At 39.8% G+C, this 22,879-nt stretch overlaps 1 protein-coding gene across 2 annotated transcripts in view; it reads left to right on the top strand.

The window, feature by feature from the left end:
- The first annotated feature begins 9,722 nt into the window (after window positions 1-9,722).
- The window catches only part of CUL1 (cullin 1), a 53,848-nt gene continuing 40,691 nt past the window's right edge, over window positions 9,723-22,879 (top strand). For both annotated transcript variants that reach the window (XM_019539410.1, XM_019539417.1), the window contains exon 1: window positions 9,723-10,011. In XM_019539410.1, the coding sequence (XP_019394955.1) occupies window positions 9,872-10,011 (140 nt within the window). In that variant the 5' untranslated portion in view covers window positions 9,723-9,871. The remainder of the gene's footprint in view (window positions 10,012-22,879) is intronic.

The raw sequence follows: 22,879 nt of genomic DNA on the forward strand, positions 1-22,879 counted from the left end.
TATAACTGAGTAACTGCATAATTTTGTTGTGGTTATCCTCATCTTTCCTTGTCCTTTCTTCATTTCTCTAAGCCAGATCAACAAACATTCTCATTTCCCAGAATATAGCCTTGACCATAGATTATTACAATTATTAATATATTAATGGCATTTAATAGAACACCTGGTTGCTTATAAAAAGTTTTATTTCTTCATAGGTTTGTGTGCAAAAATCTCGCAGTGAAAAGTTGCTTTTATTAATTTTTTTGCATTTCTGTTTTCGGAGGAGAACACCTGTCAATTACAGATTGGATTTCAATGCTGCAGTTTAACAGCTTATAAATACATTAACCTTTTTACTAAAATCATCTCTGAAAAATAGGTGCAGTTATTTCAGGATAGAAAAATAAATACTTTTAGAAAATCAGTACTGTTTAAGGCTAGAAATTAAACTGATATATTTTATCTTATGGTGTTTTGAGCCCAGGCATCAGCAGTGGGCTGCTTATCTATGCTGTTGGTCAATAAATTATACACTGAAGTTATAGGTTACGTTTAGACCATACTAAGGGCACTTAAAATGTGAGCATCCACACATTAAAGCTCATTAACTTGTGTCAAGTGCCATTTGAGTATTGCAGTTATACCACTTCAGGTGTTAGTTAACTCTAGGCCGTGTTATCTAGCTTGTATTAAGGTAATATCCGTCTTTTCCACAGAGATAAAATGAGCAAATTGCGGTCTTCCAGCACCCCAGGATGCACAGCTCCTGCCCCCCAACCCTCCACAACCAAAAGCAGGGATAGAGCCAATGTGTCCTGGCTCCTAGCCACACCCCTGCTGGCCAGCCCTCTGGTGTCAAGTCAGAGCTTTGTAGGAAAAAAAACAGTTTTAATGTGTGGCTGTTCACAGCACATTCTGACTTTTTAATACTGCTTAACATTCCACAGATTTAGTACAGTCTAAATGTAACTTATTTTTGCTTTTCAGAAAGAGCTGTTTAGAGGCCCTTGTGAAAACATTGCCAGTGACCTGTCATTCATAGTTGTGTAGCTTTATTTCTAAATTGGTTGATTTCCAGATCATTCATTAGTGTTCTGAGTAGTAAAGACTTCTTGGTGTTGGATTCCTGTTTATTTAAATGATACTGGGTGCATCTAGGTAAGGTTCTTACTGCAGAGTTGCCTAATTAGCCCTGCAGTAAAGCATCTTGGGCTTTCTTGCTGCAGTAAAGCAGCCCATCTACATGAGAGGTACTATTGAAGGTAAACTAAGAAGTGCTATTAAGTGTAAACTAATTAACTCTGCTGTAGGTAGCATTGCCCAATACAAGTTCTAGTCTCTGGTGGAATTATTTACTTCACCTCAGCACACATGTAGACTGGCTGGAGCACAAGGGTGCTTAAGTGCCGGACTGCCTCCCCTTTGGCTAGCCCTACACAGTAGCACTCTCATGTCCCAGCCAACCCCTCTGCAGCATGTTGAGCTGGGCAGGAGCAGCCCTGGGCTGGCAGGCTGACCTCCCAGGCTTCCTGTTAGCTGGGGCTGCTCGACCCCAGGTCAACATGCTGTGGTCCCAAGTACACATGTATATGCTGCACCTAGGAACAATAAACTCTGGTGCTAACAGCGCTAATAAGAAATAAGATCTCTCATGAACTTGTTAGTTTTCTAGTATATGCCATCCGAGTATGAGTGACTCTATAGTATTGGATCTCTTTAAATAAACTTAAGATATACAGGTTGCAGTTCATGCTTTCAATACCTATGCTTGAGTTAGAGTCAAACTTAAGCCCATAGAGGAAGAAGGGAAGTCTCTTAAATGTATAGTATAGTAGTTACAACAAACAAACAAACCAACAACACTGCTAAGTAGCTCTATTCCAAGTTGCTGGGAAACCTCTTGGTTGTAATACATCTCATCTTCAAAGTTTTACTGTCTGTAAGATCACGCTTTTTTGTGGTAGCCCAGAGTGTTTTTGTTCTTTTCAGGGTACAAGTACAAACTTAAATCTCATTCTTCTGAAAGATAGGCATTTGGGCTTTCTCACTGAAGGTTAAATTTAATATTTGGCAGTACAGTCATTTACCAGCAAACAACTTGCTGAACCTGTGAGTTGAGTGACCCAGAGCTGTCCTAGATGATCATGTAGCATTTAGGAATTCTGTTTCAAGTGATGTTTTGCTATTTTTTTGTGTGTTTCTCTTCATTTCCCCACCCCATCCCTTTCTAAAAATGAAATTGAAGTTTTATTGCCCCTGGCGAATCCTTTGTAGTGAAGATATGATTTAGAGTTTGGCAGCATTTTACTGGCTCTGTGCTGGATAATTCAGGGTATATATTGGGGGTGTCCAATTTTTAAATGCCTGGGGGCCAAATGCCACGGGGCTGAATACTTGTGGGCTCTGTGAAAGTGAAGCACAGGCCCACTCCAGCTACAGGCAGTTGAGATTCTCCCCCACCCCCAAACCACTGCACCCCATCCCCCACACTGATGCACCATGCGCCCATGCTTCTGCACCATGAACTCCATCCTCCCCACCCCCCACTACTCCATTGTGAACCCGTTACCCAGGCTTACCTTAAATTCCCGAAGCAATACTGCATGACACTGATCCACTCCCTGGGGCAAGGGCAGGCAGTGAAAGCTGGGAGGGAGCCCAGAAACTGACTACTTTTGCTCACAGAATTATCAGGAGAACAGTGGCTAGATAGGAGGAGCCTAGGGGCCACAATTTAACCTACGTGGGCCCATTTAACCCTTTAGGAGCCACAGTTTATCCCTTCATGGGCCCTGGTATGTATGAAGCATTATATTCGTTCCCTTTTTTTTCATGCAAAGTCATGGCACAAACGGTTAAAAGAGCTTGGCCAAACGTTCTCATTTTTCCTATCAGTTGGAGCAGAGTATTATCATCAGTGAATACTAGACCACACTGAAGTTGCCTTGATAGTGGTATAATAAAGTGGTTATAGAGTGCTTTGTTATTTTATAATAAAAAGTGCCACAGTGGTGTAATGCAGGGCTGGTAATTCAGTGGCAAAACTTTCACTAGTTTAAGCAGTGTAGGATTTGCCTAAAAATGCGAAGTAGTTTTTGCCATTTTTACCTACCTGTTTTGAACCATCACACTAAAAGTTCTAAATAGAGTTTGATACTTCTATCATTTTTTCTTCCTTTGCTTTATCTCTTTTGGTCATGTTAGGAAAAATTATGAGCTTCTTTTGACATAGCGTCATAGAACTTAATTTCACAGGACTCTTCTGCAGCATTGTGTCAAGTTTTGGTTTGTAGTAGAGAACATATGCCATTTCTTAAACAACTATCCATATGCCATGTTAAATGAGATGGTTTCATTGCACACTTGCCCCTCTCCCCATTAACTAGAACAACAGCTACAGTAGGTGCTGCAGAGATGATAAATAAACATAGATTCTGTGCTTCAAAGCCATAGTGTAAATTAGTGGCAGAATTGGCACAACTCTAGAGGAGCAGGGCCCATCATGTTGCTTCCACAGGCTGGATGAAAAGCATAAAGCTGGTCTGTGGGCCAGTTTCATCATTCCCTGATCTGCATCCCTACCCACACACCACCTGGATTTGGACCCACACTTGCAATCCAGCCACAGGCCAGCCCAATCTAGCCCTGTGCCGTTGGGATTCTGCCACTGAACAGCTCGATACAGCCCTGCACCTCATGATCTGGACCCATGCATCACCCTATCTGGTCCTGCACCAATCAGATGCGGTGTGTACTGCCACGTTGACTGGTCCTTTGGGCTCCCCTCTGGAAATTTGGCAGCAGGGGAGCAGCAATTAATGCTGCATCTGCTCTTCCATTGCCAAATTTCCAGACCTTTCGGGAGCCCCACAGACTAGATGCCAGTGTTCTGTGGGCCCAACCTGGCCTGTAAGCGGGGGGTTGACCATCCCTACTCCAGTGTCCTGGTTTTTAAGCATCAGATCTGTCCAACAACATTCCATCCCATCCCATCTTTCCAGTGACTGGTTCAAAATTAATCATCCATGCACTGCTGCTGATATTGCTTAATAAGGTGAGAGGTCCTACCCTAACATTGTTTGTGAAACTGGGTTTTTAGTTTTGAGCTTGTAATTTTCATTTGTTTGGCAAGCCAGCATGTTGTAGTGTTCTAATCACCACTAACCCAAGAACTTTGTCACTATTTTACCATATGCCTTGGGATAAATTTCCATAAACTCAGTGTCGAAATAGAGCTGATATAGCAGGTTATGACATTGCAAAACTAAATGCAAAAGCGTGAAGTATTTCATTTATGCTTCATGGTGTTTATTTTTTGCCATGACTGATTCCAAGGGCTTAGATATGCAAGCCAAAAGGTCATAGTTTTATTTTCTTAAAGGTCTTAGTAATCATGACATCATGTAAGAGACACCAAGTATAATTAAATCCTGTAGACCTGACGCCCTGTGAATTCACACATGGATGGGTTCTCTTCACACTGATCTAAAATATTTATTGGAACAGTGCATTCTTTAACTTTACCCATAGGATAAATCTTCACATTTTCTTTAAAAAAAAAAAATGTGTACAGTAATAAAAGTTACACTTCATAACAAAATATAATTTTGGTGCATATATAATAGTATATCTTAGGCAAAAAAAACTAAATAGGAAATTGTTTTGTAAGTAAACTGCTTATAACTTGAGTAGTCCTACCAGCTATTTTGTGTTCCAGTTAAACTGAATTACCATTTAACTCCTTTCCATATAGGTGAATGATATGCAGAAAGATATAAGTACACAATGTTTAGTTTTATCCATATGTTGTTTTCACCAAGTGTATTCCAAATAACTGGTAAGGTGAATCTTTTTAGTCTATGAAGCTTGTAAATAGAGTTAATTACTTTTCTTGATTTATTCATTTAGTAGCAAATTCAAATTCAGAACTAACCAAGCAGTACTGAACTATTGTAATCAAATGCAGATACTGCAGTGCCAGTTAAACCATATAAAGGATAGACCCTTGTAAATTGTTAGATATCTGAAAAATAAATTGCAGAAAATTTGAAACAGAAATGAAACCATGGTCATTTACCCCTGCCTGTCTCTTCCAGTATATTAATTTTAAAATGCTAAGATACTGATATGATTAAGAGGTACAACTATAGGATTGTACCTCAAAACCTCTGGAATAAATTAGCTATTCCAATAAGCATGCAGTTTTCTTCTCAACACAAGATGAAAGCAGGCTAAAACCAGACTTGGGAATAAATGCATTGACTCCTTTTATTTTTGGACTGGATGTGATAAACATCATGTGTACTTTTGTAGTTTATCCCAGTAAGTATCAAAAAACCTAAAATTTATGCTACTGCTAGAATTCTTTTCTTTTGGCTGCTAACCCTAATATAAAAGAGTATCGTAGAATTAGAAAATTACACAGAAAATATGGGTTGGATGGGACCTCAGGAAGCCATCTAGTCCAGCCTCCTGCTCAAAGCAGTACCTTTCCCAACTAGATCATCCCAACCAAGGCTTTGTCTCTCTGGGTCTTAAAAACCTCCAATGATGAAGACTACAACTTTTCTGCGGAACCTGTTTCAGTGTTTTACCACTCTGTTAGTGAAAGAGCTTTTCCTAATGTCTAACCTAAACTTCCCTTGCTGCAACTTGAGACCATTGCTCCTTGTTCTGTGACCTGGCACCATTGAGAACAGTTCAGTTTCATCCTCTTTGGAACCTCCCTTCAGGTAGTTGAAAGCTGCTATTAAATCCCTTCTCAGCTTTCTCTACTCTAAACTAAATAAGCCCAGTTCTCTCGGCCTGTACTCATAAAGCTTGCACTCCCTCCCCCCAACCATTTTTGTTGCCCTCCACTGGACTTGCTCCAATTTGTCCACAACCATTTGGAAGTGGGAGGACCCAAAACTGGACCCGGTACTCCTGAAGTCCACTTGTCCCCAGCAAGTTGGGAATAGAGGCAGTCATTGGACTTATGACACAAGAAATACAATTGGATCCTGAAAACCACGTCTTAACTTGAAACGTTTCAATTTGGAACCAATTTTCTCATAAGAAACAAAGTTATAAATGGGGGATTGGTTCCTGAACCAAGGCCCAATGCTCTATTTTCACAAAAAATACCCTAGAATTTTGTACTCAATCAATTATGAATGAGTAATATAACTACATTAATGTATTTATATTGTAAATAGCAATCATATTGATTTGGAAGGACTTTGAGGTGACTTTGCTGGACTTTTTGAAAGGCTCTTGGTTGGACTACTTGAAGGGTTCTTTGCTGGAGTCTTCTCAGGAGTGTTGGCTGCAGGTTTTTCCGGAGTCTTGTCTGCTTTCTTAAATAAAGTGTCCAAGGAAGTTTGGACAGATGTTCTCCAGGGAGATGAGCAACGCAGTGAACTTGTTCGCTGGCATAGCATTGCATTGCATCAAGTGTTTATGATGTCAGTTTCGACTTTATGAGTTGAAACAGGGTGCCAGTTTAGAAATGTAAGTGCGAAATGTTGTAACTCGAAACACTAAGTCGAGGACTGCCTGTATTTACTTGTAAGGAGGTTGGTGTGCAAAATTAGTCAGTTTCTGCAAAAACTGAAGCTTTGGTTTAGCAAAGGAAGTTTCTGTTCCTGAAGACTGAAGAGAAGTTTTCAGATGTTAATTTTGCACCTATTCTTGCTGTCTCTTAGCTTGCCCAATCAGTACCAGTGTAGCACTGAGAGGATTGCTCGGTGTTTGGCTGCTGCTAAGAAACCTTCTATTGTCAGCAGTAATATCTATAAGCATCATGTCAACACTGTTGCTGGTTGGAGACAATTCCAAACAGTACCAGAGGTAGTCTCTTCATCTTTACCAGGGAAAGTGTGTATGTCTGTAGGGGGGGAGAAGGGTTCTTGAGCTTCTTGAACGCCAGAGTATGGAGCAAGGATTGTAGTAGAATGTGTGTGTAATACGTATAATCTGTTTCCTGCAATAATAGGGAGGTGGGCGTTAGGGAGGTGAACATTCTTCCTCTCTTCCATTTCTGATTTAAGGAAAGTGGAATTTAAAAGGTTACACTTCCATTTCTGGAAATGATAAAGTGAAAATTAACCAAGCGGTGCTTCTGTATCATGGTTTACTGTTTCACTCTGGTAATGTATTCACGGTATTAGTATGTCACTGTGTGTGTTTGCAGTTCATAGGAGAATAAAAGGTTCATTGTCTTTTAGTCAAAAATTACATTTACTCATTTCTCATTTTTGCATACTCTTCCAATAATTTGCTTCTCATTTGAAATCATTTCATTTCAATCATCCACAGAGTCTTTACAATTTTAAAATTTGTCATCAGAATTAAGGACCTAAGATACCTGGGGATAATTAGCAACTCCTAGTTAAATTTTTAAATCTTTCCTAATCCATCTGGAAGTTCAAAGAAGTATGTAATTAAATGCAACAATACCTATTACTCAAGATAATATTATGAAAATGTAAAGTGTGGGATTTAAAGTTTTTAACAGGATGAGACCATGAAGAAATAGAATTTCTACTTTATCATAAGTCTGCAGTCCCTGTCTAGTCCATCCATCTATTTGCTTGTCTGTCCTTCCATCCAAATGCACCCTTTCTTCCATAAGTTTAACTAGGGTCTTTGAGATGTAGTGAAATTCTCAAGATTTTTAGACCAGCTTTTTATGAGAAACCCTACAAATATATATTCTGGTTGACCTTAAAAGAGTTTTTGGCAGACATAAAGCTGGGAAGGCTTTTTGTAATAGGATACTAAACCTGGAAAGCAGTTTGAATGCTGGTATAGAACAAACAGCTATCCAGAGATAGTTATGCCAGCAGCCCTATCAAATAGTGTAATTCCCATAGGAATGTTATGCTGTCTACCTTTCCAAATTAGAAGAAGAAAAAAATAAAAAGCATGATTAATTTGGCCCCAGTACATTGTTTTTGTAAAATTTGGGAAGGGCTTCTATGGTCCCTGGTTAAAAGGTACATAGGCAACCTTATGCTGAGACTCCCTATTTTAAAGCGATAAAACAGGTAGTTGTACTGGCAAACTTTATCAGCATAGTAAGTGACAAGTTTGGTTAATTGGTACCATATATATATATATATAGGCCCTAATTATCTTGTATTCATGGGTTAATTTTTAGATTGTCCTTGTATAATTTTCATTTGTTGCCTGAGGGAGATTTTTAATAACTTTGGTGCCACAGTGGATAGACCATGTAATAATCAAATTCTAAAGATGTTTCTTAAAACGACTACAGTGCTTGGTATGCTTGGCACCCAGTCCTTGGGGACTGTTCTCTTCATATCTGCCATTTTAAATGGCTTGTACATGATTACCAGTTTTTTATCAGTGGTTCTAACCTTTCTGTGTTGCAGCGCCACCCCCCCCCAAATCTTTTGATTGAGTAAACTCCTACCCTGTGAGTCCTGCTGTCTTCTCTCTTGTTTATCCCCCTTCTCCTTTCATCTCGTTTTCCGTACCTTTTTTGTTTAATTTAAATTCATTTTAATTAATTAATGGCTGCTTGTTCCATTATGTAACAAGAGAGGTACTGTTCAAGGTGACTGCTGTCCATTAGCTCAACCAGAGCTTCAGAAATCATTTGTTGTTCTACAGATTTTTTTTAAGATCAAAAGTTTTGAGAGGATCTAGGACCTGGGATAGCCTGTGATGACAAAATCTTAAAAACACTTTTAGTATTTCTTGGTTAACTCTGAATCTTTACTAATGCTTCTGGAAGTTCATTAAGCAGTGCATTGTCATAAACTTCTGGGGTAGGCTGAAGTGTAGCAATTTTACCACGGTTGGGAGGGAAAATCAGTTTTATTAATTTAGTGTCAGCTGCTGGGAGAGACTTGGATTGGGAGTAATTTTTTTGCTTTCTTATTAACAGTGAAGTAGTCATCATTAACTTAAAGTTTCTAGAATTCCACCTTCTTCTAGCTTTGTCATGGCAGATGCCCTAGGGCCTGGTGACATAGCATGTCATAGAGTGCTGAACTGGAAAATTGCTTTGTCTGTGTCGGGTATTTCCAGATCTCTTCTCTTCAGACTACCATGTTAGTAAATGTTGTCAAACAAAAAAGCATCCTCAAAAAGGAAAAACAAATCTATTGAAAATAGGAGTAGATAAGGATCTAAGAGCTCTCAGATAACATTAGCTTGGCTTTCTTTCAGGTTAACTAACTTTGTTTTCTGTGGCCCAGTGTGTGTATCATCTATATTTCACGAATCTTAAGAAATTTAAAATCAGTAACCAAGTCAGAAAATCTGTTCAGATGCAGTTATTTTGTGAATATTTTTGGGTCCATGATAAATGTTACACAGGCCTTTAGTACAAGTGCTTATTGCAGATCAGCATTGGTTGCTTCTAAAATTCAGTATATTGTTTGGGTAATAGTATGGTTGTCTTTCAAAAATTTTCCTTAAGCTTGGTGATCATCCTACAAATCTATATTTACAACTTTAATCTGTTTGTTGACTTTTTGGTGTGAATTCAGGTTGTAAAGCTGGTTTCTTTGTAATTTATTTATTTTTGAAGTGCCAGGATGGTGACTAGTATGATTAAAAAGCAATTATTGTGTTCCATTAGTGGTAGATTTAGTGGTATACAGTTGGTTTTACTGATGAGATGCAGCATTTCCTATTAAAGTTGTAAATCTTTTGTTCTAATAGCTGATGAAAACGAATGGTATAGCAGTGTATGATTATGTGGCTTTTTCCTTATTTTTTGGCAGGCTATCTTGCAGGTGGACAGTACTTTTCATATGTAAAGAATATCTCTTTTGAATGATTGCGACCTCAACTTAGAATGTTGCTTAACTTCTGATGGAGGAATAACCAGATCACAAACTGCTGCACTGGAAGACTTCACAAGAAACCCAAAATGTCATCGAATAGGAGTCAGAACCCACATGGACTTAAACAGATTGGTCTTGACCAGATATGGGATGATCTCAGAGCTGGAATTCAACAAGTTTACACCAGACAAAGTATGGCAAAATCCAGATACATGGAACTCTACACGTATCCTAATGCATGCTTTTCTAAGAAAAAATAAGCCAGTTGATATTTCTTCTACTGTTAGTAGATGATATTACTTTTACATCTTAAATTTATGTTGTTTTGTTAACTGCGGTGTTTTTGTTTTTTAACCTCAAGTTTCAGAACGGCTGACTTTTTTTTATTTCACTGCAGCAGAGAAATAGCAATGGTCAGTCACTAGTAAAAGAAAAGCACGGCACAATGCATTTAGGTTAAATATGCTGTCTCAAAAATTATGCAGCATGTCTTATAATCTGTGTTTACCTGTAAAATGTCAGGTGGTTCTTGCTGTTAACATTAACAAGTTAACATAGTAAAGAGCTGCTGCTGTAACTGTAACTTGTCATAAATAGCATCCAATTATTGTAAGCCTTTCTTGTAGCAGGGCATGTGAACCATATGGGTAGTACCCCTGTCTCCTGAATTCTAAAATCAGTTTTACCGTTTTCAAAGCAGAGTTATGGATGAGTTCTTTTGAATTTTTTTTTCTTTCTCAGATTACCCATTTTCCAATGAGAGAGTCAAACTAGTATGAGATTTGTTTTAACGTGTTTGCTGGCCTGATGTTTGGAGTATTATTATATTGGAGGAAAATGTTCCCATCCAGAGGGATGCTATTCAGCAAAGCTTCTGTCATGTACGGTAGAGAGAGACAAAAAGCCTATTACTAAGAATGTACCTTCTGGCCTTTATTTTGAAGAGAGAAATGTGTGGTATGTGCTTATACTTTTCACAAGCACACAGATGGCTTTTGAAGAAGGTTTAGAGAATAAGGTCAGGTCTTTCTGTCTTCCACCTATCCTGTTTACCCTCAAAGCTTATATTTAAGGCAGGTGCTTCATAAGACAAGGATGCCAACAAGTTGGAGAGAAACTGTTAAAAAGTAATATTTGGTAAATGAACACTTTTTGTTTATTTCTTTAACCAGATGTTATGTTCCTTGATAGATTAAGGTTTAGAATCTTAAAACCTGTGGAAGCAGGTAGGCCCAATACCTAAATTGACCTTTGTTAAAATTTCTTTAAACTGCTTTGTAATTTGAGAAATTATTTGTCAAATTTCAGTCCTGTTTGTAAAATTCAGTAGTTTTAACTTGTGGATATAAAGCTCAAAACTTGGAAAAGGATGGTGGAGGGACTGAAGTCTGTGATACAAGTTCACTAGTGCTTTGGATTCACAAGAAGGTAGGAAAATGTCCATCTAACATATCTACTGTTCTACAATTATAGTTTCAGAGAGAAAGTTGTATTTATAATGTTCTGAACTGTGGACTCATATTCCCAATTGGTAGCAATAACTCCATGTTCTTTGTTGGTTTAATGCAAAATGTCTTTTCAGCAGTAGGTGTAAAAGTTGAATATAGAAGATTCAAGATTTGGCTTACAAATTTTGAGTGAAACCTTTAGGCATTTTTACACATGCTCGGTGGGGGCACAGGGACACTTTAATTAGAGCACCACTCTAAAGTGTCCACAGCATCTCATGTATCAGCTTCCGCATACTTCGAAATGGGGGCATTGTGCTTAAACTGCCCCTGCTACCATTTTGAAACGCAGGGATGCTGATACATGAGAGACGAGCTGGCTGGAGTGTGATAATTGGTACACTCCAACGAACCCAGTTTAATCAAGACTGCTCCAATGTGCTGTAATTACCCCCAAACATGTACAGGAACCCTTAGATGCTAATACTTTCCAGCACCTGCTTCATTTTGTGATGGTTATAAACCAGGGACAGACTGGTGCGTTCTTGACTAAAAAAGAAAATCTACAACTGATAGTGTGTGGTAGAAATCTTAAGGAAGTGAAGTGTGGTAGAAATAGCATGTTCTTTTTTGAGTGTCTTCAGCATGTTTGGTAGTTTCCTAAGTCATTAGATTTAGTAATAAAAATATCAAGAGTCTTTCTGCTACAGTAACACACTGGTAAGAATGGAGTGTTCTTGTCTCCTGTTATCTAAATAGTTACTTGGGCAGTGTCTTGTGACTTCCTTCTTAAGCAGATTCTTTATTCCTGTTTCCTACTAGAGAATTTAGGATTTTGTTTAGAAACAGGAATTTTCTATTTATATAGCATAGCCTCTCTATAGGACCCTGGTACACACTTATACTTGAGATGTAATTAACCAGCTAAACAAGACTTAAGTAGTTATCTGGCCACATATTAATGCAGTTAATGGTTTGATAAAACCAGGAATAAGCCACAAAGTTACTACACAAGGTATGTGTAATAACTTTGGTTCCTTTCATGATGTTAATTGAGCGTGTGGCCAGCCTGGGCACCCAGTGTGCCCTCTGGCTGGGAGCTGTCAGCTGATCTAGGCTCTCAGCCATGAGGTGTACCATATGTTCCTGCTGCTTGGGGCCCCATCAGCTGATTTGGTGTACCCCTGGAGCTGGAAGCCCCAATCATTTGGCAGTTCCCAGCCTCAGGGGTCCATTGTGTGCCCCTGGGGCTCCTAGCCAGGGGACCAGTGCAGGGAAAGCCTCAGTTCAAGATATCGGGAAGCTTGAGACCCGCCCCCCCAGTCACAACTCTTGCCATGCATTGGTGTCATGGCAGGAAGTGCAGTTGTGGGAATCATGCATCAGATCTCATGATGCCTTAGTTGCACCTGTGGCCTTTGGCGCACGCACAGTCTGTGCTGCTCAAAAAGGTAGGATTTTTCTTCCATGTAACAAGTTCCTTAAACATCATTTTTCTATATTATGTTTTGTCTTCAAATTATCAAGAAGTTCATGTTCTTCTAGTACTAATGGGTCTAAAGCTTCAGCAGGATGGAATCCTATGCAAAACCTGAGCGTGACTGTTCATTACTAGCTAGCTCAGAATATCGTTCCTTGCAGAGACATGAAGTAGTTAACCATACTAAAATAGGTACTGTTTTACTTGATATAGTGAATCAAGTCAGCATTCAGATTGGAAGTATTATTTGACCCTGTTGTTCCTTCAGTAACAAAATCAATTGGATACTTTCAACAAGGGGTAGATATACATCTTAGTGCTTTCACAGTGAGAGATCTTTGAAATCCGCAGGCGAAAACCCAGTGTGTAAATGTTACAGTTGAAAGTGATTTGTTTAACTTGTAGGTCTTTTCTACCTCATATCAAGGGAAAAGTAATTCAGGCCATCATGAACAAATTCATGCCAAGGTTTGTCAACAAATGGGGAGTGACTTTCTTCTTTGTACAACTGGAATAAATAAGTGCACTGTATTTACCCAAATCCAAGATGACTTTGAATTTAAGATGACCTTTTCCCCACAATAGATAGAAAATGTGTACATTTATTATAATTTTCCATGGGTAGAATGTAATTGTTGTGGGGAGGGGGGCTATCTTTAAATTCATCCTCCCATTGCTGTGGAGAAAGCAGTGGCAGGAGGGATGAGGGGCCAGACCCTCCCTTCCCCCCCCAGCCCCATGCCTACCATACCTACCATTTGTCCCTACCATATTTCCTCCATTCGTCCTGCCACATACCACCTGTCCCCCATGCTCCATGCCTGACCCCCTGTGCCTGGGCTTGACCCCGTCACCTACTAACCTCCCACGCAGCCTTCTCTGTTGCATATTTGCTGCTGCTCTGCTCTGCTCTGCTCTGGCTCTGGTGCCATCAGCAGTGGTGGCCATGGCCTGACACCATCCTGCCTGTCTGGGCAGAAGCAGCATCAGCATCTCTGGGCCCAAAGCTGGAGAATGTAAATTGTGGGGATGGTGGTGCATGTGGTGTGGTCTGCCCTGCACTCCTGTGAAACCACACAGCTAGATCTCCCCTGCATGCTGCCCCTGCCCCCCAACCGTACTGTGCTCTCCATGTTCCTTCTTTACTTCTTTAACAGGCATTAGAAAATAGAAATTTAAATGAAAATATTAGCGTATTGGACAAGTAGCCTTGTTACTGCATCCTTGTCATAAATTTTTATCACCGTCTGTCATACTAAATTTCAAATAAACCTACCTCTGTGAATTAAAATAATATTTAAAATGGATGTATTTAGAGTTAATGAAAAGAACCAGGGATAAGCTATTTCTAAATTAAAAAGTAAAACACTTTTTTATTTATTTATTTTTTTTACTGCCAGATTAATATGATACCAGTAGGAGACTTGTCTGACCAAGCGGTCAACATGCACAGTATATCATTCAAGCTGCCTTGGGCTGTTTCTCATGCTCCCATTTCTTTCTTATGACACTTGCAAAATGGGTTCCACTGGACTCCTTGGGGTCAGTTTAATGTAAAATGGAAGACCTCTAGAGACTACAGTTGTGCAGTACTAATGCATTATATCTACCTAGTCCTCAATTACTGTCTGATCATATGAAGCTATAGTATTTGTTAGTACTTCAGATTCAGGATCACCCAATGCTTCAGTTGTTTTTCAGGTAATTCTGGAAGATCATTTCTGACATGGCTCTTGAAACCCAATTGTTACATATTACTGATGTTTTCAAACAATCAGAAAAACATCATTAGTGAAGAGATTAAAAAAAGATAGTTCTCCTACGATGTTTCTTCTGTTCTTGACAAATGGTATAATGTACTGTACAGCCGCATATCTAGTAAAGTAGAGAGAGAGTACTTTTTCTAAAACTAAAAGCATCTCCTTTTGCCTCACCCCACATGCTGTTGAACTGTGAGGGCCCTATGTAGACAAAATATGGTAAGAAGTTCAGCTAAGCAGACTAACCCTGCACATTTGTTTGCCTTTCTGCCAAAGTGACTCCACTTCAAGTGGGCTATATACTTGGCTAGTAAATAGTTTGGGATTACCCTAGAGACATTGCAGCAGTTAGTATTTTGTTACCCATGGGTATCCATTCTTTATAAGAGGAATATACGATGTTTCATTGATCTCTGAATATGTGCCATTATATGCGTTCCGGGAATCCTGAAGATTAAAATAAACATGTATGCATTTACATATGGAAAGAATGTGTTACATCAGATAATGAAATGCATAATGTGTGCTTTTATCCTAGGCAACTTCAAAAACAGATGCTTGGAGGTAAAATGATGTGTAGCCGTATAAAATATATTAATTTTTTTCTTCAGTTTGTAGTAACTACCCAACCTTTCTTCCTCTCATTTGACTCCTGTGTTGATCACTTGATGTTTTATTTGCTTTTTAAAAAAACAAGACTATTCAGAGCAAAAACAGCTACTGCCATGTTGATTCTGAGAATTTGAAACTTACAAACTCAAGACATTTTAAAGTTATAGTTCTTTTAGTACTTTAATACCCTAACACATACAGTATGAAATACTATAGTTTTTCTCCTGTTTGAATACATATATATAGTCAGGTACTTATAGATGCATACTGGAATGTGGGGTTACAAGGAAGTATGACTTTATAAGGTGTGTGACATAAAGAGTCATTCTGTATTCCTCTGACAGATACAGGATCCCTTCATTCATTTTCTTTCCACTCAATGTAGACTTTCCCATAAACCACTTTGGATTTTGCACTGCATAGCGCAAACTTCCAATTTCCAGTGTGTGGAGAACTAAGCATTTGGTTTGGGGTCTAATCCCAGCACCATCATTGATACTCTAAACAAATCCTTTGAGTGTTTTCACTCTCTGTCCTCTATTTCATATGTAAAACAGGACAGGTTTTATAATAGTTTAATAATATTATATATAGTTAAGTATTTTATTGGCCTTGTGGAAAAGTAACAAAGTCAAATATGGCTTTTAGGAGGGCAGGGGTGTTTTTATATGCTGTTCTGTTTTATTTTTAAAGAACTACTGTTGGGGAGGGATCTTATTTCATGATGATGCCTGGATGCATTTAATATGGGTTCCTGGCAAATCTTGTTATAGGATAGCTTGAAATGTATTTTTTCTTAAGCCATATTACTGGCTCATATTACAACTTTGAACTTGTGCTGCAGCTTTGTTAACTCTCCTTGAGAGTGAATTATTTTGGGAAGTTCCTAACTCTGGAAATGTGATCAGAATTCTCTCAACTGCTTGAATTGTTGGGAGTATTATAAAAATCATGTAAACTTTCATCTCTCTTATTGTTTACAGTGGCATTATTTGCTTGTTTTCATGCAACATAATCTTTGAGCTGAATTTATCAGAAATTGTTAATTTAATATTAACGTAAGTTTTCTGAAGGATTGTCTCTAAAAATGAAATAAACTGTATTGTTCCTGGAAAATAATTTAGCAGAATTTAAATGTTTCTAATTCCCTAGTAATTTTTTAAAAGTGTAGTGTCTTCTGTGTCTGTCTTTATCACAGCCATTATTTTTGGTGGGCCAGTTCCTAATACAATAAAGAGCCCAACACTGGCTCATATGAAGTAACAAAGACCCTTACATAGGCGCTACCTGAAATGAATAGGAAACTTCTGTGTTGAAATGATTTGACGTTCTTATCAGCATGCTTACTCATTTTAAAGAAACTAGAAAGGAGGTTCTTCACCGTATCTGTATTACCTTGTTTAACTTCTTTTTCTTTAGATCTTTTCAGTCTTACCTATCTGTTCCATCCTGTTTCTTAAACCAGCTTTCTCAGGTTTGTTAATTTCTGTCAAATGTATTAGCAGTTTATTAGAGAGTTTTTGTTAAGGTTTATTTGTATTTATTTATGCCTTTTAGTCCATTTCTGTAGCTCTGAAGGCCTGTAATCAGTTTATTTTATGCAAGTACTTTCAATATATAGATGCATTGTAGGTGTTAAGTGGCATGACTGTTTTTAAGTCACATGACTAACATGTTTGTGCCTACACTCTTGTTTGTAGTCCTTTTGGCAGAGTTTTTTAAAGTCCGTTCTATTTTGTTTATTGTTGAGACGGTAGTATAGAAACTTGCTCTTCATTTGGAGCAAGTAGGTGGTAAACTCTGAGATGTTCCTGTGAGCATGCATGCCATGGACTGGTCTCTGGGAAGCTCTATCTTCTGCTGTAAGCAGGATGCACCAATAAAGATTTTCTTGCCAATGCCAATAGTAGGTGATTAACCAATCATATAGACTGATGCCAATCTGATAACCGATATTTAGTAACGGTGCAAGGCATTTTAAACTACTGACATTGGAAAACCTTTTTTTGTTTATTTTGCATTATGCATGCACACATGCCTCTTGTCTGCTCTGGCCCCCAATAAGGAAGGCAGTAACCATCTTATTCCCATGCAAGTTGCCCCCTCACTCATGGCTCTTACTCGCAGCCCTGCTTTCCATGCAGCCCATGTTGCCACCTTTGTGCGAACTGCAGCACCAGGCATGTTTGGAGCCCCAGAGCATGTTGCTGCCTCAGTGCTGGTGGGCCCTGTGCAGCCAAGCTCAGTGCCTTCCGTACTGGAATGCCCCTTGTGCAGTGCCTCACCCTGCCTACATGAAGCACAACATCTCCAAGGCAGCCCTGGCGTGCAGGCCTCTGCTGCACACATGGCATTGCTGTGGCAGCAGCAGAAGGAGCCAGTAAAGGTCCCTTTGTTGCTGAGTGTGGAGCCCTATAACCACTCCATTGCACCCCCTCCTTCTCCCATTGCTTCCTGGGACCAGTAGCCTGCCGTGGGCTCGGGCTGGCAGCGACGTGTGGGGACTGGACCATGCTCGCTAGGGTGCTATGGGCATAATGACCATAAAAGCTGATAATGTTCTCCTTTTATTGGTGCTGATCTGATAACCAGTGGAGATACTGGTGGACCCCTTCCTATAAGCAAGTTTTATTGATTAGTAAGGTTGTATCAGAAGCACTGCAAACAGACAAAAGTAAACATGCAAGTGCTAAAGATGAATTTTATCTGTTGGTAGCTTGTGATTATCATTTGTTATAGGCAAATTGAAAAGGCGTGTGAAACTCAAGGTGGTTCTAAATTCTGAATCACGTTGATTTGAATGAAGTTTGGTAGCTTTTTTTTTTTTTTTTGTGTGTGGTCTCATTTTTCCACCATGTATTTTTTTTTCTTATGCTAAAATATATTCTTCTAATTTACAGGGGCAATGCATATGTAATTTAGAGTGAATCCTAATTTTGCAAAGCACTATAAATGTCTGTTTTGAAGTAGTGGGAATTGACAACTACTGTTACCTCTCAGCAGGTGCTTAGTATGTTACTAGATCAGACCTTGGGGGTTAGTAGCTGGGCAGATACTTTGTGGGGAGGGGGGAGTTTAATTACTCTGCTGCATATCACTACAGAACATCCCATTGCAGAATTGTGTTGTCCTTTCAGTATGACTTGTAAACGATTGGATAGAAGTGCAGAAGCGTCTCTTGATGTTTCCTGGTAGCCATTTGGGCCCCTGCTACACGTTACATATGTTATGCAATTAATTGGTTAATTGTGCAACAAAGTTAGACTGGGCACATGTGCAAAGTAATTATCACATGATAAAAATGACTAGACGGCTACAAGAAGAGGTAACCAGCTATAAAGTTAGTATTTCAAAACGTGTAACAATGCCATAGCTGGTTTCTATACAGCTTTAATTTCAACATAAAAGCAGGGCCTTGAATATGTGTGTGGCTTCTAAAGCATGTTGCTGTTGTGGAACTAGGTTTTGCTTTCGCTAAGGCAAGAATTCTTTTTATAGAACTCTCCTTGTGATATTCAGGCTGCCTGTGATGTACTTTGTTGCAAGTTTACAGATTGATTACATGCACTGCACTTGGGATTTTGTTTTGAATCTGTCAATCTTCCTGTCAGTGGTTGGCTTTAGCAGATGGGGACACAGATTGTAAACAAGGATGGCACATGAGAGAGCATTCTTTTTTTATACGTATCATGTGTTTAATATATAGGGGGGCATGTTGTACAGGAAAACCTTCTGCTGGATCACACTAAAGAGAGAATGCTATAGGTATAGATTTGTTTATACAGAAAAGTCAAAATGAATGAAAATGTGAGTTTCAAACTAAGTAAAATACTTGTTGTGTGGTCGTACAGTTATACAATCACAGATAAGTACAGCTAAAAGGGACCTCCAGAGGGCATCAAGTTTAACAACATTGCTTAAGGGAGGATCATTTCTTTCTAAAGAATTCCAGACAGACATTTGTCCCCCAGGGGAGACTCTTCCCGTGGCAGGACCCAGGGAAGAGCCAACCCGCTGAGACAAAGAGAAGCCCTGAAGACAGGGTGAACTTACCTTTTTCAGGAAAAGATGCACTGGATGAGGGAATGCACATGTGATTCATCATCTGCTTTTATCTGTGGCTGGGAGCAGTGCAGGCAGGTGGCATCATAAAGAAGTGCTGCCCAGCTGAAAGAAAAGCTGGAGGTGGGAGAATGGCTGGGGGAACGCTGCAGGCAGCAGGCTGCAGAACTGTTCCCCACATCAAGCACAGGCGGCATGAGCAGCAAGAAAAGGACCTAAGGGAGGGCCCTTTGGAGGGGTCCAGGGCCAGTTAAAGGGGCCATCACACTGGACAGCAGCAAAGCTGGACGAGGGAGGACAGCGTTGAGGGACAGAGGAGTCATAGACTCTGGAGTCGTGAGTGGGATGGTCTGAGACCCGATTCCCCTTTTTTCATTAACTTATTTTAGTTGCATCCATTGTCCTGGAGCCCCAAGGCAAGGGTTAGGGCCACAGGCAGCATTCGTGGATCTGGAGGAGCTGGGGCAGCGTGGCGGATAGCAGTAGGAACACCCAGTATATTGTCAGGGACTGCCCAGTGTTCCAAAGCTAACCTGTACAAAGGGAGATTAACAGGAGCCAAATTGAGGACAGGAGGCTACATTGGAGGGCGAACGAACTGGCCATCCTAGAGGCTGGCATGTGGCTGGGGTGTAGGGGAGGTGGAGCCCCAAGAGTACCCACTGGGGTAGTGCCTGACCTGCAAGGAGCCACAGAAGGGAGCACCACTGAAAGGAAAGATCAAGGCATGGCAGGAAAGTATCAGGGCCTCCCTCGGGGTGAACGTGACCCAGGTTCAAGGCCACAAGAACAACCTCCACAGCCAACCCTGGGTGCATGCTCCCGGGCGGCAAGCTAGTGCCTACACGAGGCCAGGCAGGTTCAGTTTGTCTAACCTGTGCTTAAGAGTTTCAGTGATGAGCATTCTGTGATCTCTCTAGGAAATCTATTTCAATACTTAATAACCTGCATAAGATAGAGAATGTTTTTCCTAATATCTTACCCAGTGTTTGTCAACCTTTTTTGGACTCACACCCCTTATTGGGCTCAAGGTACCTCTCCATAACTTCTATGAAATTGAGTGCTACCCAATTTCAAAAATGCTTTTAGATATTAGTGTTTATTCCTTTGAAGAGGTGCTGGGTAATGAGGGGCATATCATGTGGGCAGAGATGAACCTGACAGCATAGAATCACAGAAATTAAGGGCTGTAAGGGGCCTCAAAAGGTCATTGAGTTCAACCACCTTGCTCTGGGCGAGAATACTGCTGAGAGCAAATGATCCTGGCAAGGTGTCTGTCTAGTTGCCTCTTAAAGACTTCTAAGATTGGGGATTGTATCACCTCTTTGGGAAGTCTATTCCAGATTCTGGTCACCCTTACTGCAAGGAAGTGAAATTATCCTCTAACAGTTTATGGCCATTGCTCTAGCACCCTAGTGAACATATGTTCTCCTAGCTCCCAATATTTGCTCCTTACATACTTATAGACTAAATTTTCTTGCACCCACAAGGGCCATATTTTTGCAGTTGAGCCTCAGGGTTCACACCCAGACTTGAACTCTCGACCTACCCCCAGTAGCTCAGCACACCAACCTCTGAGCCACACAACAAGATCTCGGTATGTGTTTATCTGCTTAGCTTATCCCCTGACACCTCACGGCACCATTCTGGTGGCACCTTGGTTGAGAAGCATTGATCTAACCTAAATGTGTTTTGTTGCAATTTTCATCCATTTTATTCTATCCCTAATAGACCAGAGAACAGTCAGATGACATCCTGTATCTAGCGGTCCTTTTTTGTATTTGCAAATTGTTATCAAGTGTACTTACTCTTCTCTAAATTAATCTCAAGTCTCTCCTCATACATCATGTTTTCTTTAATTATTTTTGTTGTTGTCTGCTGTACTCTCTCTAAATATGTTCACATCTTTCTTGAAGTGCTGTATGCTGAATATGACACAGTACTCCAAAGTGTGCTGGGGGGAAGGCGGGGAGGGGAGACATTTGTCTTTTGGCAGAGGATTATTTCAGCATATTCAGGGATCATGGATTTGGGAGAGTAGCTGCTCTGTTACGCAAGTGGAGTATTGAATTACCTCCATTATAAATCTCTCAAATAGAGAAAATGCTTCAAAAGTAGCCATGCCCACATGAAGCTTGATTCTGTGTGTGCCATACTGATTGCAAGTGCCCTGGTATCCTTGACCTAGTGAAACCTAATTTCTGTCTTACTGGTGATGGAAAGTTCAGTTGTCCATGGCAATATAGGCTAACAGTGTGGCTGATGATTTGATGAGTATAATTAAGTGATTTGAGTGAAAAAGTGGTTTGCTATTTTGATTGATTCAATGTGTCTGTCTGTCTGTATTTGGTATGCAGTACTTTAGTAGTTATTGATACTATGTTGCTTTGTATTTCAGAACATTCAGAACCTTTTTTGCATGGTTTGTGAATGAGGTCAGTTCATTAAACATTAACTCTATAGCAGTTGTGCGTTTTAGTGTCCTGCAGACCTTATGTCCTTTGGGAATACATCCAGTCATGTCTAGGTTTTACAGAACTGAAGAAACTGAGGGTTGTAATCATCCAGTCCTTGAAAAGTTGGGATCTGAATGACCTTACCAGGTCACAGTGCAAGTCGTCTAGAAGGTCGTAACAACGTTTGTCCCTCAAGGTCCTATTTTTTCTGTTTGCCGTCAGTTTGGCTAGACTCTCTAGAGGCCTTCATGCCCTATTTTTCACTACTGTACCTTTTGTTCATTTGCGAGGACAAGTTTGTGGTCAGAATAGTGACACACTTCTTTTCTGTGGTTCTTTGTCTTACCAGGTGAATCGTAGGATAGTTCTCACTTTGTTTTATCTTAAAATGTCAGGCTCTTAGAAAAAAATCGTAGTTTTGGAGAGCCATACAAACAAAGTAATGTAGCCAGGCTCTCCTTGTCTGAACACACAGAATTCCATGTCTGACGTTAACTATAGTAGTGACAAAGAAGTACTGGAAGTATTCAGGGTCTACTGATTGAGATCATTCGCTGCCTTTGCAGGTTGGGAAAGTTGATGCATTTGATGGTGATCTATAAAGCTGGCATTATGCATCACTTTCTACTTTTTCAAGACATAATATGGTTGCCGTCCTTGGTGGATATGGTGTTCAAAAGCAGCTTCTTGCAGTTTGGTGTAGGTTGCTTTGGGGAATGTAAGCATTGCAAGTGGCATGTAGGATAGCAGAAGAGTTTTCCATAGTTGATGATTTTCTTCATCTGAGTTCCTTTATGTCAGTTTAGACTTCCTTTTTCAGTTTACCATCCATTTATAATAGTTCCACTTCAAAATATTAAATAAAACACATATTTATAAGTTGAAAAGTTTTTAAAGTCCTTTACCTATACAGGTGATATCACTGAAAAGGTTTTATGTGTTTTCTCCTTCTTTTGACAAGGAGCAATACCAAGGAAGGGATTAGGATCTCTTGAGAAAATTATTTGATAGGGAAATGTTTCAGTAATCGTTCACAAGAATGTAATATGTTTTGTTAAAGTACCTCCCCCAACTAGATTGCTTCCAGTTTTGAAAGATTTAGTACTGGTTACAAGCATAGCATCAAGTTGCAAACAAATGCAGGACCTCCATCTAACCCCACCAGGGGAGATGCCTTGTTGGACCTGGTGCTGGCCACAGGCCATGACCTGGTGAGGGGGCTGCAGGTGCTCGACCACCTGGGCGACAGTGATCATCGCCTGCTGGAATTCACCAT

This window comes from Crocodylus porosus, unplaced genomic scaffold (genome assembly GCF_001723895.1).
Source record: "Crocodylus porosus isolate Cpor-Errol unplaced genomic scaffold, CroPor_comp1, whole genome shotgun sequence".
In the NCBI taxonomy this organism is placed as follows: Eukaryota; Metazoa; Chordata; order Crocodylia; family Crocodylidae; genus Crocodylus; species Crocodylus porosus.